Source organism: Phacochoerus africanus, chromosome 5 (assembly GCF_016906955.1).
Source record: "Phacochoerus africanus isolate WHEZ1 chromosome 5, ROS_Pafr_v1, whole genome shotgun sequence".
NCBI lineage: Eukaryota > Metazoa > Chordata > Mammalia > Artiodactyla > Suidae > Phacochoerus > Phacochoerus africanus.
The window spans coordinates 73424861-73436895 of NC_062548.1; the positions used below are offsets into that span (position 1 = coordinate 73424861).

At 46.8% G+C, this 12035-nt stretch overlaps 1 protein-coding gene across 5 annotated transcripts in view; it reads right to left on the bottom strand.

The window, feature by feature from the left end:
- Nucleotides 1–8259: 8259 nt before the first annotated feature.
- Nucleotides 8260–12035, bottom strand: part of DGUOK (deoxyguanosine kinase) — a 36165-nt gene continuing 32389 nt past the window's right edge. For all 5 annotated transcript variants that reach the window (XM_047781751.1, XM_047781752.1, XM_047781754.1 and 2 more), the window contains 3 exons: nt 9741–9856; nt 9060–9159; nt 8260–8637 (listed from right to left, as the gene is read on the bottom strand). In XM_047781751.1, coding sequence (XP_047637707.1) covers nt 8611–8637; nt 9060–9159; nt 9741–9856 — 243 coding nt within the window. In that variant the 3' untranslated portion in view covers nt 8260–8610. The remainder of the gene's footprint in view (nt 8638–9059; nt 9160–9740; nt 9857–12035) is intronic.

Consider the following 12035-nt stretch of genomic DNA (forward strand, 5'->3'; position numbering starts at 1 on the left):
TCCTGTCTGTGATTTGCTTCAAAATCATCTGAGCATGGTAGGGAGGCAAAAGGTGAAACAAAACTGACTATGAGAAGATAACTGAAGTGGGTGAAAAAGTAAAAATTAGTTCACACTAAGGATTTTTCTTGTCATTCACTGGGCAGGGCTGGGAGGACGGACATAGGTAATAATCGCCATAAAGTTACGACACAGGTTTCCTCCCAAGGGCGCACTGCAGCCAAAGTGCCACAACCATCCCCTTCTTTGTGTGATGACTGCTTTCTGACTCACTGAGAAACTTTGTTCTTTAAAATGATGGGCCATCGGAAACTTTGCTCTTTGAAATTTTATCAGTAAAAATGAAATGCCCTCTGTTGTGAGGAGGATCGAAGTCACTTTGACACAGAGAGGCGGGCTTGATTTGTAAGCCAGGTTCAGAGCTTCAGATAAGGGGCTTCTGAACACAACGTTCCACGTTTATCTTACATTTTGCACTTTCTGAGGAAATGAGCCTGGGTCTACTGTGCAGTTCAGACCAGATGTGGACTCCTCCTGCTTTGCTTCGAGCCCATCAAAACACTGCTTCATTTAAATCTTACCTAAATTCTTTTCTTCCTCTAAATCCTATAACTCTCTCTTTGCCTGTTTGGCAAGACACCCCATGGTTTCTCTGGTCTCCTTCACTGCAATGAGTTAATAAATCTGATTTTGTCAAAACACAGGTTTGTCTCCAGTGATCTTAGGTTGATTGATTATGACATGAGCAATAGGGATATGGGAGTTCTTTACACTATTCTCTCCACTACTGCAAATGATCCGCATTTCCCATAATATTTCCAAGTTTTTAAAAAGTCCCCACCCCATGTTAATAGTGCACGCCATGCAGCACTATTCACAATAGCCAAGACATGGAAACAACCTAAATGTCCATTGACAGATGAATGGATTAAGAAGATGCGGTACATATACACAAAGGAACACTACGCAGCCATAAAAAAAAATGAAATAATGCCAACTGCAGCAACATGGATGCAAACAGAGAGTCTCATACTAAGTGAAGTGAATCACAAAGAGAAAGACAAATACCATATGATATCACTTATATGCGGAATATAAATGAATGCGGCACAAATGAACCTATCTACAAAACAGGAACAGACTCAGACATAGAGAACAGATTTGTGGTTGCCAAGGGGGATGGGGAGGGATGGGCTGGGAGTTTGGGCTAGTAGATGCAAACTATTACATTTAGAATGGATAAGCAATGAGGTCCTACTATATATACAGCACAGGGAACTACATCTAATCTCTTGGGATAGACCATGATGGAAGATAATATGAGAAAAAGAATGTATATATACGTATGACTGGGTCACCTTGCTGTACAGCAGAAATTACAAATCACCTATACCTTGATAATTTTTTATTTATTTTTTGCTTTTTAGGGCCATACCCATGGCATATGGAGGTTCCCAGGCTAGGGGTGGAATCGGAGCTACAGCTGCCGGCCTCCACCACAGCCACAGCAATATCAGATCCAGTGTCAGGTCGTATCTGTGACCTACACCACAGCTCACAGCAACGTCGGATCCTTAACTCACTGAGCAAGGCCAGGGATCAAACCTGCAACCTCATGGTTCTTAGCTGGATTCGTTTCCGCTGCACCATGAGGGGAACTCCTAATACATTTTTGAAAAAAATTTTTAAAAATAGAGCATGCCATGACAGTGTTTGAGTTCTGTGAAGGGCAGAATTCTGGCCCCCAAAACGGCCACATCCTAATCCCTGATGTCTGTGAATGTTACCTTACTAGCAAAAAGGACTTTGCAGATGTAGTTAAGGCTAAAGACCTTGAGATGGGAGAGTACTGTGAATTACCCAGATGAGTCCAGTGTAATCAAGAGGACCGTCAAAAACAACGAACCAGGAGTTCCCATCATAGCTCAGTGGTAATGAACCCGACTAGTATACATGATGATGTGGGTTTAATCTCCGGCCTTGCTCAGAGGGTTAAGGATCGGGTGTTGCCATGGGCTGTGGTGTAGGTCACAGATGCAGCTTGTATCTGGCATTGCTGTGGCTGTGGTGCAGGCCAGCAGCTGCAGCTCTGATTAGACCCCTAGCCTGGGAACTTCCATACACCACAGATGGGGCCCTAGAAAGCAGGGGGGGGGGGGCCCTTAAAAGCAAGGATCCAGGAGTTCCCATTGTGGCTCAGTAGGTTGGGAACCTGATGTAGTCTCTGTGAGGATGCAGGTTTGGTCCCTAGCCTCACTCAGTGGGTTGAGTGTGCAATGCTGGCTCAGATCTGGTGTTGCTATGGCTGTGGCCTATGCTGGCAGCTGTAGCTCTGATTCAACCCCTAGCCTAGGAATTCCATATGCTGCAGATGTGGCTGTAAAAAGAAAAAATTAAATAATAATAAAAAAAAAAGCAGCGAACCATTTCTGGCTATGGTTTTACTTTTTTTCAGGGCCACACCCAAGGCATACGGACATTCCCAGGCTAGGGGCCAAATCAGAGCTGCAGCTGCCAGCCTACACCACAGCCACAGCCACACGGGATCCGAGCCACGTCTGTGACCTACATCACAGCACATGACAATGCCAGATCCCTGACCCACTGAGTGAGACCAGGGATCGAACCTGCATCCTCATGGATACTAGTCAGATTTGTTTTCACTGAGTCATGAAGGGAACTCCCCTGCTACGGTTTAGAGAGAGATGTGATCACAGAAGAAGAGTCAGAGATCCATCATTGCTGGTTTTGAGGAGGAAGGGGTCACAAGCCAAGGAATGTGGGCAGCTTTTAGAAGACAAAAAGGTAAGGGAATAAGTTCTCCTCTGGAAGCTCCAGAAAGGAGCACGGCCCCATTGCTAATGTGCTTTTAACCCAATGAGACCCATGTCAGAGTTCTGCCCTACAGAACCGTGAGATATTAAGTCTGTGCTGCTTTAAGCCATGTTCGTGGGAATTCGATGTGGCAGCAGTAGAAAATGAATGCAAGATCACTCAGAGGAGGGAGTAAAGACAGAAATGAGCCAGGAGAGCCTGAGGCGACACTAATGCTTCAGAGGAGAGGGAAAAAATGGGAGTCAGCCAAGGAGGCCGAAAGGGAGAGACACCAAGCAGTGGAAAGCCAGAAGAGACCAACGAAGGGAAACGCTGCAGGAGGGAGAGACTGGCCCAGAGACTGCAACTGCCTACTCTTAAGTGAGGGCTGAAGGCGGTTGGTTAACTGGTCTTTCGGTTTTAAAGTACATGCTATTTTCTTGCTTCATTTCCTTGTGATTCTAGCATTTGTATATACAAACAATCCCTTTCACCTGAAATTATGATCTCCTTTCATGTTGAATCAAATCCTGAGAGTTCGAGAACTTTCGCAACCTCAATCCACGTTATAAACCCATTAAGGTAATTAGTCTGGTTCCAGAACAGCAGGTTTGACCACATCTTAAGCCAGAGAGAAGTGTAGCTATTTTTACATGTTAATTCCAATTATTTGACTCTAGGGGACCTGCCCAATCCAGGAGGGTGAACAGCCTGCTGGGGCTGCCCTAGTGGAGCGGACCTATCTTCCACTCCCCCCAGACCTACCCCCACCCTCACACTTAAAAGCCCCAAACTACTCCTCATAACAACATGTACTCTCTCTCCAGACGGGCTCAGCTACCCGTTTGGAAAAAATGGCACATTACTTCATTCAGGTGAGACTATTGAAGGTTTTGATTATCTGAGAAAACATTTGTAATCTAAAAGGCAAGGTTTACAAATGGAAAGAAAAGCTGAATTTATAGACTTTCAGGCTTGAAGTCTTAAGTGAAAAATGCGGAGAGAATGGTATTTTTTGTTTCGTTTTGTTTTGTTTTGTCTTTTTAGGGCTGCATCCTTGGCACATGGAGGTTCCCAGGCTAGGGGCTGAATCAGAGCTGCAGCCACAGCAACATGGGATCTGAGCTGCCTCTGCGACCTACACCACAGCTCACGGCAATGCCGGATCCTTAACCCACTCAGCAGGGCCAGGGATTGAACCTAGCTCCTCATGGATGCTGTCAGCTTTGATACTGCTGAGACACAATGGTAACTCCAATAAAGGTATTCTTAAGTGATAAACTCATTAACCTCATCTAGTTTTGACAGCCTGGGCCTAATGCCTCATTCTCACAGGAAGGCCTTGGCACAGGACCCATTCGTTCTTCAGAATTCAGAAATTGTCACTTTTGTAGGGGGGCTGTCACAGGTTATGCTGGTTCCTTCTGCAAGGCCCCCATGGTACACCTGTACATCTTTCAAAATAGTCACCACACCTGCAATACTTGTTCAGTGTCTATCACCCTTTGCATTCAAGGACAAAATCTGTGACGTAAGGTCAGGTCCTCCTTCTGATGAGTTCACCTTGGTCCTAGTTACATACATAGTTCTCCTCGGTCTCTAGTATACAGCAGATACTCAATATTTGTCGATGGTTGAGTAAATGAATGAAGTGGAGGAGAGTTAGGCTCTTACTCTGGCTTCACAAGTGATTTCTACATTAGTGGTTCCTGGAAACTTAAATGGCAATAAAACATGCAGGCCCCTCCAAGCTAAAGCACCAAAACCACTGAGTTTCCAAAACACACCTTATACCCTATGTTCATCTCTGGTCTTGTCCAAAGCCTGAAGCAGCAAATAAACACAAGAACAAGTAGAACAGACTTTCTTTCTTTCTTTCTTTAATAGACATTTTTATTTTTATTTTTTTGGCCATGCCCACAGCATGTGGAAATTCCTGGGCCAGGAACTAAACCCGAGCCACAGCAGTGACAATGCCAAATCCTTAATTGCTAGGCCACCAGGGAACTCTGGGACAGATTTTCAATACGTGCTAACACAACTCAATGGGAGAAAAGGGTAATCTTTTCTACAAATGGTATTGGAGAAACAACTGGATATACACATGCAAAAGAGCGACACTGAAGCCCTTACTAATACTGCACACAGAAATTAACTCAAAATGGATCAGAGACCTAATGTGAGAGCTAAAATTATACAACTCTTAGAATAAAACACAGGGGGAGATGTCTGTGGCCTTGGGTCATTCAAAATTTTCTTAGACATGATGCCAAAAGGATAAGTGAAAAAATAAATTTCATCACAATCAAAAACTTTTGTGCTTCAGGCGCAGTGGTTAACGAATCCGACTAGGAACCATGAGGTTGCGGGTTCGATCCCTGCCCTTGCTCAGTGGGTTAACGATCCGGCGTTGCCGTGAGCTGTGGTGTAGGTTGCAGACGCAGCTCGGATCCCACGTTGCTGTGGCTCTGGCATAGGCCGGTGGCTACAGCTCCGATTCGACCCCTAGCCTGGGAACCTCGATATGCTGCGGGAGCGGCCCAAGAAATAGCAAAAAGACAAAAAAAAAAAACAAAAAACTTTTGTGCTTCAAAGGATGCTATGAAAATACAACCTGCAGAATGGGAGAAAATATGAATAAGTCATGTATATAACAAGGACTTGTATCCAATATATACAAAGCACTCGTACAACTCAACGATAAAAAGCAAAATAAACACAATTGAAAAAATGGAAAAGGATATGAATAGACTTTTTTTTTGTCTTTTTGCCTTTTCTTGGGCTGCTCCCATGGCATATGGAGGTTCCCAGGCTAGGGATCCAATCGGAGCTGTGGCCACCAGCCTACGCCAGAGCCACAGCAACAGGGGGATCCGAGCCGCATCTTTGACCTACACCACAGCTCACGGCAACGCCGGATCCCCAACCCACTGAGCAAGGCCAGGGATCGAACACGCAACCTCATGGTCCCTAGTCGGATTCGTTAACCACTGAGCCATGACGGGAACTCCTAGACATTTTTTTCTAAAGAAGATACACAGGAGTTGCCGTCATGGCTCAGTGGTTAACGAATCCGACTAGGGACCATGAGGTTGCAGGTTTGGTCCCTGGCCTTGCTCAGTGGGTTGCGGATCCGGCGTTGCCGTGAGCTGTGGTGTAGGTCAAAGATGCGGCTCGGATCCCCGTGTTGTTGTGGCTCTGGCGTAGGCCGGTGGCCACAGCTCCGATTGGATCCCTAGCCTGGGAACCTCCATATGCCATGGGAGCAGCCCAAGAAAAGGCAAAAAGACAAAAATAAATAAATAAATAAATAAAAATAAAAAAATAAAGAAGATACACAAATGACCAATAGGCACATGGAAAGTTAAGCTCAACATCATTAGCCTTTAGGGGAATGTACATCAAAACCACAATGAGATACAACTTCACAACTACTAGGATGGCTATAATCAAAACGATAGATGGCCACGGTGTAGAGACACTGGAATGACCACACACTGCAGGAGGAAATGTAACATGATGCAGTGACTTTGGACATTCAGTGGTTGCTCAAAAAGTTAAACATGGTTATCTCCTGAGTCAGTAATCCCACTCGTTGGTATATACTCAAGAGAAACTACACCTTATGTCCAAACAAAAACTTTTATATGAACTTTCATTGCAGCATTATTTCTAACAGTCCAAAAGCGGAATCCACATGTTCATCATGGATGAATGGATAAACAAAAATGTGGTACATTCATAAAACGGAGGTATTTAGCCATAAAAAGGAATGAAGTGTGGATACATATCACAATTTGGATGAACCTCAAAAACCTTGAAAGTGAAAGCTAGTCAAAAAAGGCCACATATTATGAGATTCCATTTACATAAAATGTCCAGGATAGGCAAATCTAAAGAGAAAGAAGGTAAACTAGTGGTGGCTTAGGGTGGGGGGCAGGTGGGTGGGTGGGTGGGTGTTGTGGGGGTGGGGTGGGGGTACAGCGACTGCTCATTGGTATGGCATTTCTTCTTGGGTGATGAAAACATTCTGGAATGGACTGTGGCGATGGCTGCACAACCCTATGACTATACTAAAAACTAGTGACTTTATTTTTTTCTCGGCCATGCCTGCAGCATGCAGAAGTTTCCAGGCCAGGGATCAAACCCATGCCACTGCTGTGACCACAGCAGTGACCATGCCAGATCCTTAACCTGCTGAGCCATGAGGGAACTCCTGAATTGTATACTTTACGTGGACGAATTGTATGCTATATGAATTATATGTCAATAAAGCTGTTATAATTTTAAGTAGGATAAAGAAATGCTGTGCTATTTCAAAACGTCACACGTGTTAGAAAGCAATCTCACACGCACCTTCCCAAGCATCCAGGAAAACATAGGTTCCTGTCTTCAGGGATGCTCTGGGTCCCAAGTTCATCCATTTTCCTGTGGGCCTGAGCAACTGTCAAGGGCTCAGTGTAGGAATTCCGATCCCAGCAAATCATGGACCTGCAGGCTTCCTGCAATGAAGCACTTCAATTCTATAGTGCCATGTGTTTTTTTCTCTTAACAATAAACTGTCCTTGAAGGTTGAAGTGGAGCACAAACACAAAGATATTTTTTTAAGTTATTTTCTTTCCAGCAGAGACAGAGTCACTCCATTCAGGTCACCTGAAACTCACTGGGGCCAGGTTCCAGGATGACGAAACCCTAAATGTCAGCTGCTGAATTTTTAGGTTCCTGATTTGTTCACTCCCCCTCCCCTCCTCTGCCCTTACCTTTCTTTCATCCAGGTTCTTTGGCTCCAGGACAAAGGTCTAAACCCCCACCCATGCCCCATACCAAGAATGCTGGATGGGAAGAGACAGAGGAAGTTCCTGGAGTTTGGGCTCCATTTCCTGGCTCTGTGGCTCACACTTGAGTGGCCAACCACACTTAAGCCACTTGACTTTTCTTCTTGATGCCTAAAGCAGAGCTTGGTTGGGGTCCTGGAAGCAATTCCTGCCCTGGCATGTCAGAGGGAACCAGTGAACACAAAGGGCAGTCTGGTCGGTGAAGGACTCAAGAATAAGAAAAGCAAAGACTTTTCTTGGAGTTCCTGTGGTGGCTTAGCGGTAACGAACCTGACTAGTATCCATGAGGACTTGCATCCTGGCGTTTTTCAGTGGATTAAGGATTCGGCGTTGCCCTGAGCTGGGGAGTAGGTCGCAGACACCGCTTGGATACTGCATTGCTGTGGTTGTGGTGCAGGCTGGCAGATACAGCTCTGATTCGACCCCTAGCCTGGGAACTTCCATATGCTGTGGGTCCAGCCCTAAAAAGACCAAAAAAACAAAAAACAAAAAAAAAACAAAAAAAAAACAAAAAAAAACCAAAAAGACTTTTCTTAAGTGAAAACGGTTAGTCTAGAGGGGAGTTCAGAGCAGGCACCAACAGATACACATAAATAAGTGAACAACTGGATTAGCAAAATCCACAAAAACTTAAGACTTTATTTAAGAAGTCCTTAGATATAAAAGAAGACAAAGGCAGGGTCTAAGGATAATAGGAAGCTAAGCCCTGCATGTCAGAGCCCTCTAGGGGTAAAAGGAGCTAGAGTAGGGGTGGAAAGGCGGGTGACTTGTATCTTTCTGGCTTCACAAAGTCAGAGAGCCCAGATCACAGCTAGAACACATCATACTGGGTACAGATTCTTTTTTGGGCGGGGGGTTGTACCCAAGGCATGCAGAAGTTCCTGGGCCAGGGATTAAACCTGTGCCAGGGCAGTGACAATGCCGAATCCTTAACCGGTAGGCCACCAGGGAACTCCATCGTTTACAGATTCTTTACAAAGATGTTTACCTGTGAAAAAGAGAAAAGCCAGAAGCTAAATTTCACATTTTCCAGGAATAATGAATATATAGCCAAGCCCACGGATTTTTTTGTAAAGAAGAGAAAATAGGTATGGAGAGGAAATGCGACCTGCTCAGCGTCATGCAGTGTCAAGTGGCAGAGCTGGATAGCATCCAGAAGTCTCACTGCTCTAGTTCTGGAATCCCTCAGAGGATGGAGTCAGCTGGAAAGCACACCTTACAAGCCCAGTATTTAACAATTATTAGCCCCAAATACTTCGGAGAATATTAGTAATTAATACAAGGCCCCACAGGCTTTGGAGCATGAAATGCAATCTGAGGCACAAAGCACAGGACACACACTGAAGTCTGAAGCGATAAAAGTGCAAGAAAGGAAATCTACCAGGACGCAGGAGTTAAAGTCTTCCCCACCCTTTTCATGAGCTCTTCTTGTCTGGTTACTTCTTCAGAAAAATCATCATTGACATCCAACACCAGCACTGGAACGTTGAGCAGAGCCTCAGAGTGGAGCCTATGAGAAGAAGCATGGACATTCAGCAAGTGTCACATACTCACCAGTTTTAATAATTCAGAACAGATCTAAGGTCACACGGTTTCTCAATGAAATTTCATGTAAACAGCAGCTTAAAAAGGAATTCAATAATGTCAGCTGGAAAGATGAGGCTGAACTTTCTCTTTAGTGCTGAAACGGATACCGACACTCAGAGCCCCAAACGTTTTAAACGAGCAGCACAGAGAGCCTGACGGGAGGCAAGGCCAAAGCCAGGAATGTCAGCTAAGGACACTGACAGTTTCTCTCAAATGTTCGAGCCCTTCCCCCTGAACCAACTCTGTCGTCCTCTCATCAATGGCCATGTTCCATCCAGGAGAATGTCAACAACCAAAGAGCTGGAGAAATGGAATCAGTAAGTGACTTGGAACACAGACATTACTTCCGATATTCAGTTTCTGATTTGGATGATGCCTGCCCATCCGCCCACTTCCAGTACATTCTGAACCTGCGCACGGGGCTGCGTGTTGAGCGTCCTGAAACATTAACGCCTGGCCTCGGGGAGGCAGGCCTCTGTCCGTGCTGCGCTCCTGTCCACTTACGGGGTTGTCTTGCGGACAAGCCAGGCTTCGTGCTGATCATGAAGCTGCTCAAGATACGCCAGCTCAATTCCTCTCTCCTCTTCCCTGGCCCTCCGGCGTAGCCTCTTCAAACAAACCTGAAAGACAACCCCCAAGCTCTGCTGAGCCACAGGTTAGCTCAGCTGTTCCAGGGGAGCCTGGGGTGGGGGGCGGTGGCGCTCAGACCCACTCCCCACGTCTGACTTCGCCTTTGCCGCCTCGTGTTCTTATTCAATCCCAGGGGAACGGCACCCATTACTCCAGGACCCTGGGGACCTGGAATTACCCTTCTTTTTCCTTCTCCCAGTCACATCCAGGAAGTCACTGAATTCTCTTCAATCTCTCTCCAGCTGGTTCTTTCTTTGCCCCTCCCTCACCTCTGCCCTGGTCAGGCCCCCATCAGCTTTCCCCTGAAGTACAGGGCAGGAGGCCTTGTGGCTCTCTGCCCTGGAGACGGGGAAGCGTGTGGCAAGAGCACAGGCCTCAAAATCAGAAGGTCCAGGATTAAGTCCCCAGCTTCACCAGGCAGCAGCGGTACGGGTGTTGTGGCCTTCCACTTGCTCACCTTCATCAACCCCATGGGTCCCTGGGAGGATCCACAGCAGGGAGAATGTCAAGCTCCCAGCCAAAGGTGTCTTTCCCCCCAGTCTTCCCGCTCAGCCCACCCTCCCACAGCACCGAGTTAGGCAGCGGTCCCTCGGTAATGGCGGGTGGGCTGGTCCCAGGACCCCCTGCAGGTACCAAAATCCAAGGTGGCTCAAGTCCCTTACACATCTAAAGTGACAGCGGGCTTGCTCTCCACATGGGCGGGTCCCACATCGGTAGACGTGGAGGGCTCACTGTAATGGTATCACTCTCCTTGCTTAAAATACTTCTCAGGGTCCTTACTGCCCATAGCCATCGGCCCCAGTGGAAGGAAGTAGGAGCAATACTACAGGTACAAAAGAGTCAGCGATTTGAAACATCTCTTTCCTATCACATCAAATACCCGCTCTGGGGCAGAATGCAAATTCTGCGTAGGTCAAGGGTAAAGACGTAAAAAAGTGAGGCTTGAGATGAGCTCTCGGTCCCCAACTGCTCCCAGAGTGTGCACAGTCCCTTATGCTGACAGGCCCAGAGAATGTCCCCTTCTCCTTTATCGGCCACACAAGGCCATTCCCAGAGTGTGGCTGCCCCTTCTAATGCCCCGCTGTCAGCTTCCTCAGCTCCTCCCCTGGACTTGCTGCTTCGGCCAGACTGGCCTCCCGCCTGCTACAGACCATGCGCCTTCCCCTTGCACGACATCTGCTTAAAGGTCTGTTTGGCCTCAACGGCCTGCCTTCCTCTCTCTGCCTTTCACACTCAGTGTCCTCTGTCCTGGGAAGAACAGGTGGAGTAAACCACTGACTCAGGACTCTGTTCCTTCAAACACTGACACTTTATTCCCAGATGTGAACTCCATCCCCAAATGCAGTGTACAGCATTCCCAAGGCTGCGGAGTCTTTGTTCTCTTCCCTTCTTGCCCTATCTTTTCCTGTAAGGAAAGGACAGCATATAAACGGGTTTTATTCACGGTCTTGTGTCCAGCATTTCAAACTGATGGACACAGACGTAACATGCTAATACCTCTAGCACTTACCCTTTTCATCTCTTTCCTCTGAATCGAGAACTGCTCTAAACTTAAATGAGGTCCTCATCCTAGGGATTCCATAATTTAGTTAGATAACAAGTAAAACGAGATATGCAAAACAGCCAATCAAGCGCCAAGCTGTGAGTCTGGATCTCAAGTGCAGCGGGTCAGACAAGGAGGAGCAGGTGGGCCCCTGCAGTCAGAGAGGCGCTTCTTGGAAGAGGCAGGTGCTCCACCTTTATCTCTGGTCCCAGCTCACCTGTTTTTTGGGGTTTTTTTTTTTGTATTTCTTTTTTTGTCTTTTTGCCTTTTCTTGAGCCACTCCTGCGACATATGGAGGTCCCCAGGCTAGGGGTCTAATCAGAGCTGTAGCCACCAGCGTACACCAGAGCCACAGTAACATAGGATGATCTGACCCACGTCTGTGACCCACACCACAGCTCACGGCAGCCCCAGATCCTTAACCCACTGATCGAGGCCAGGGATCGAACCCGCAACCTCATGGTTCCTAGTCAGATTCGTTAACCACTGCACCATGATGGGAACTCCCCAGCTCACCTGTTCACACCACTCTGCGAGATGGGCACTGTGCTAGGCCCTGGACGAACGCAGACCAGCGGTGGCATTTCACCTCTATCAGATGACAAAGGTGCATCTGCACAGGGTGC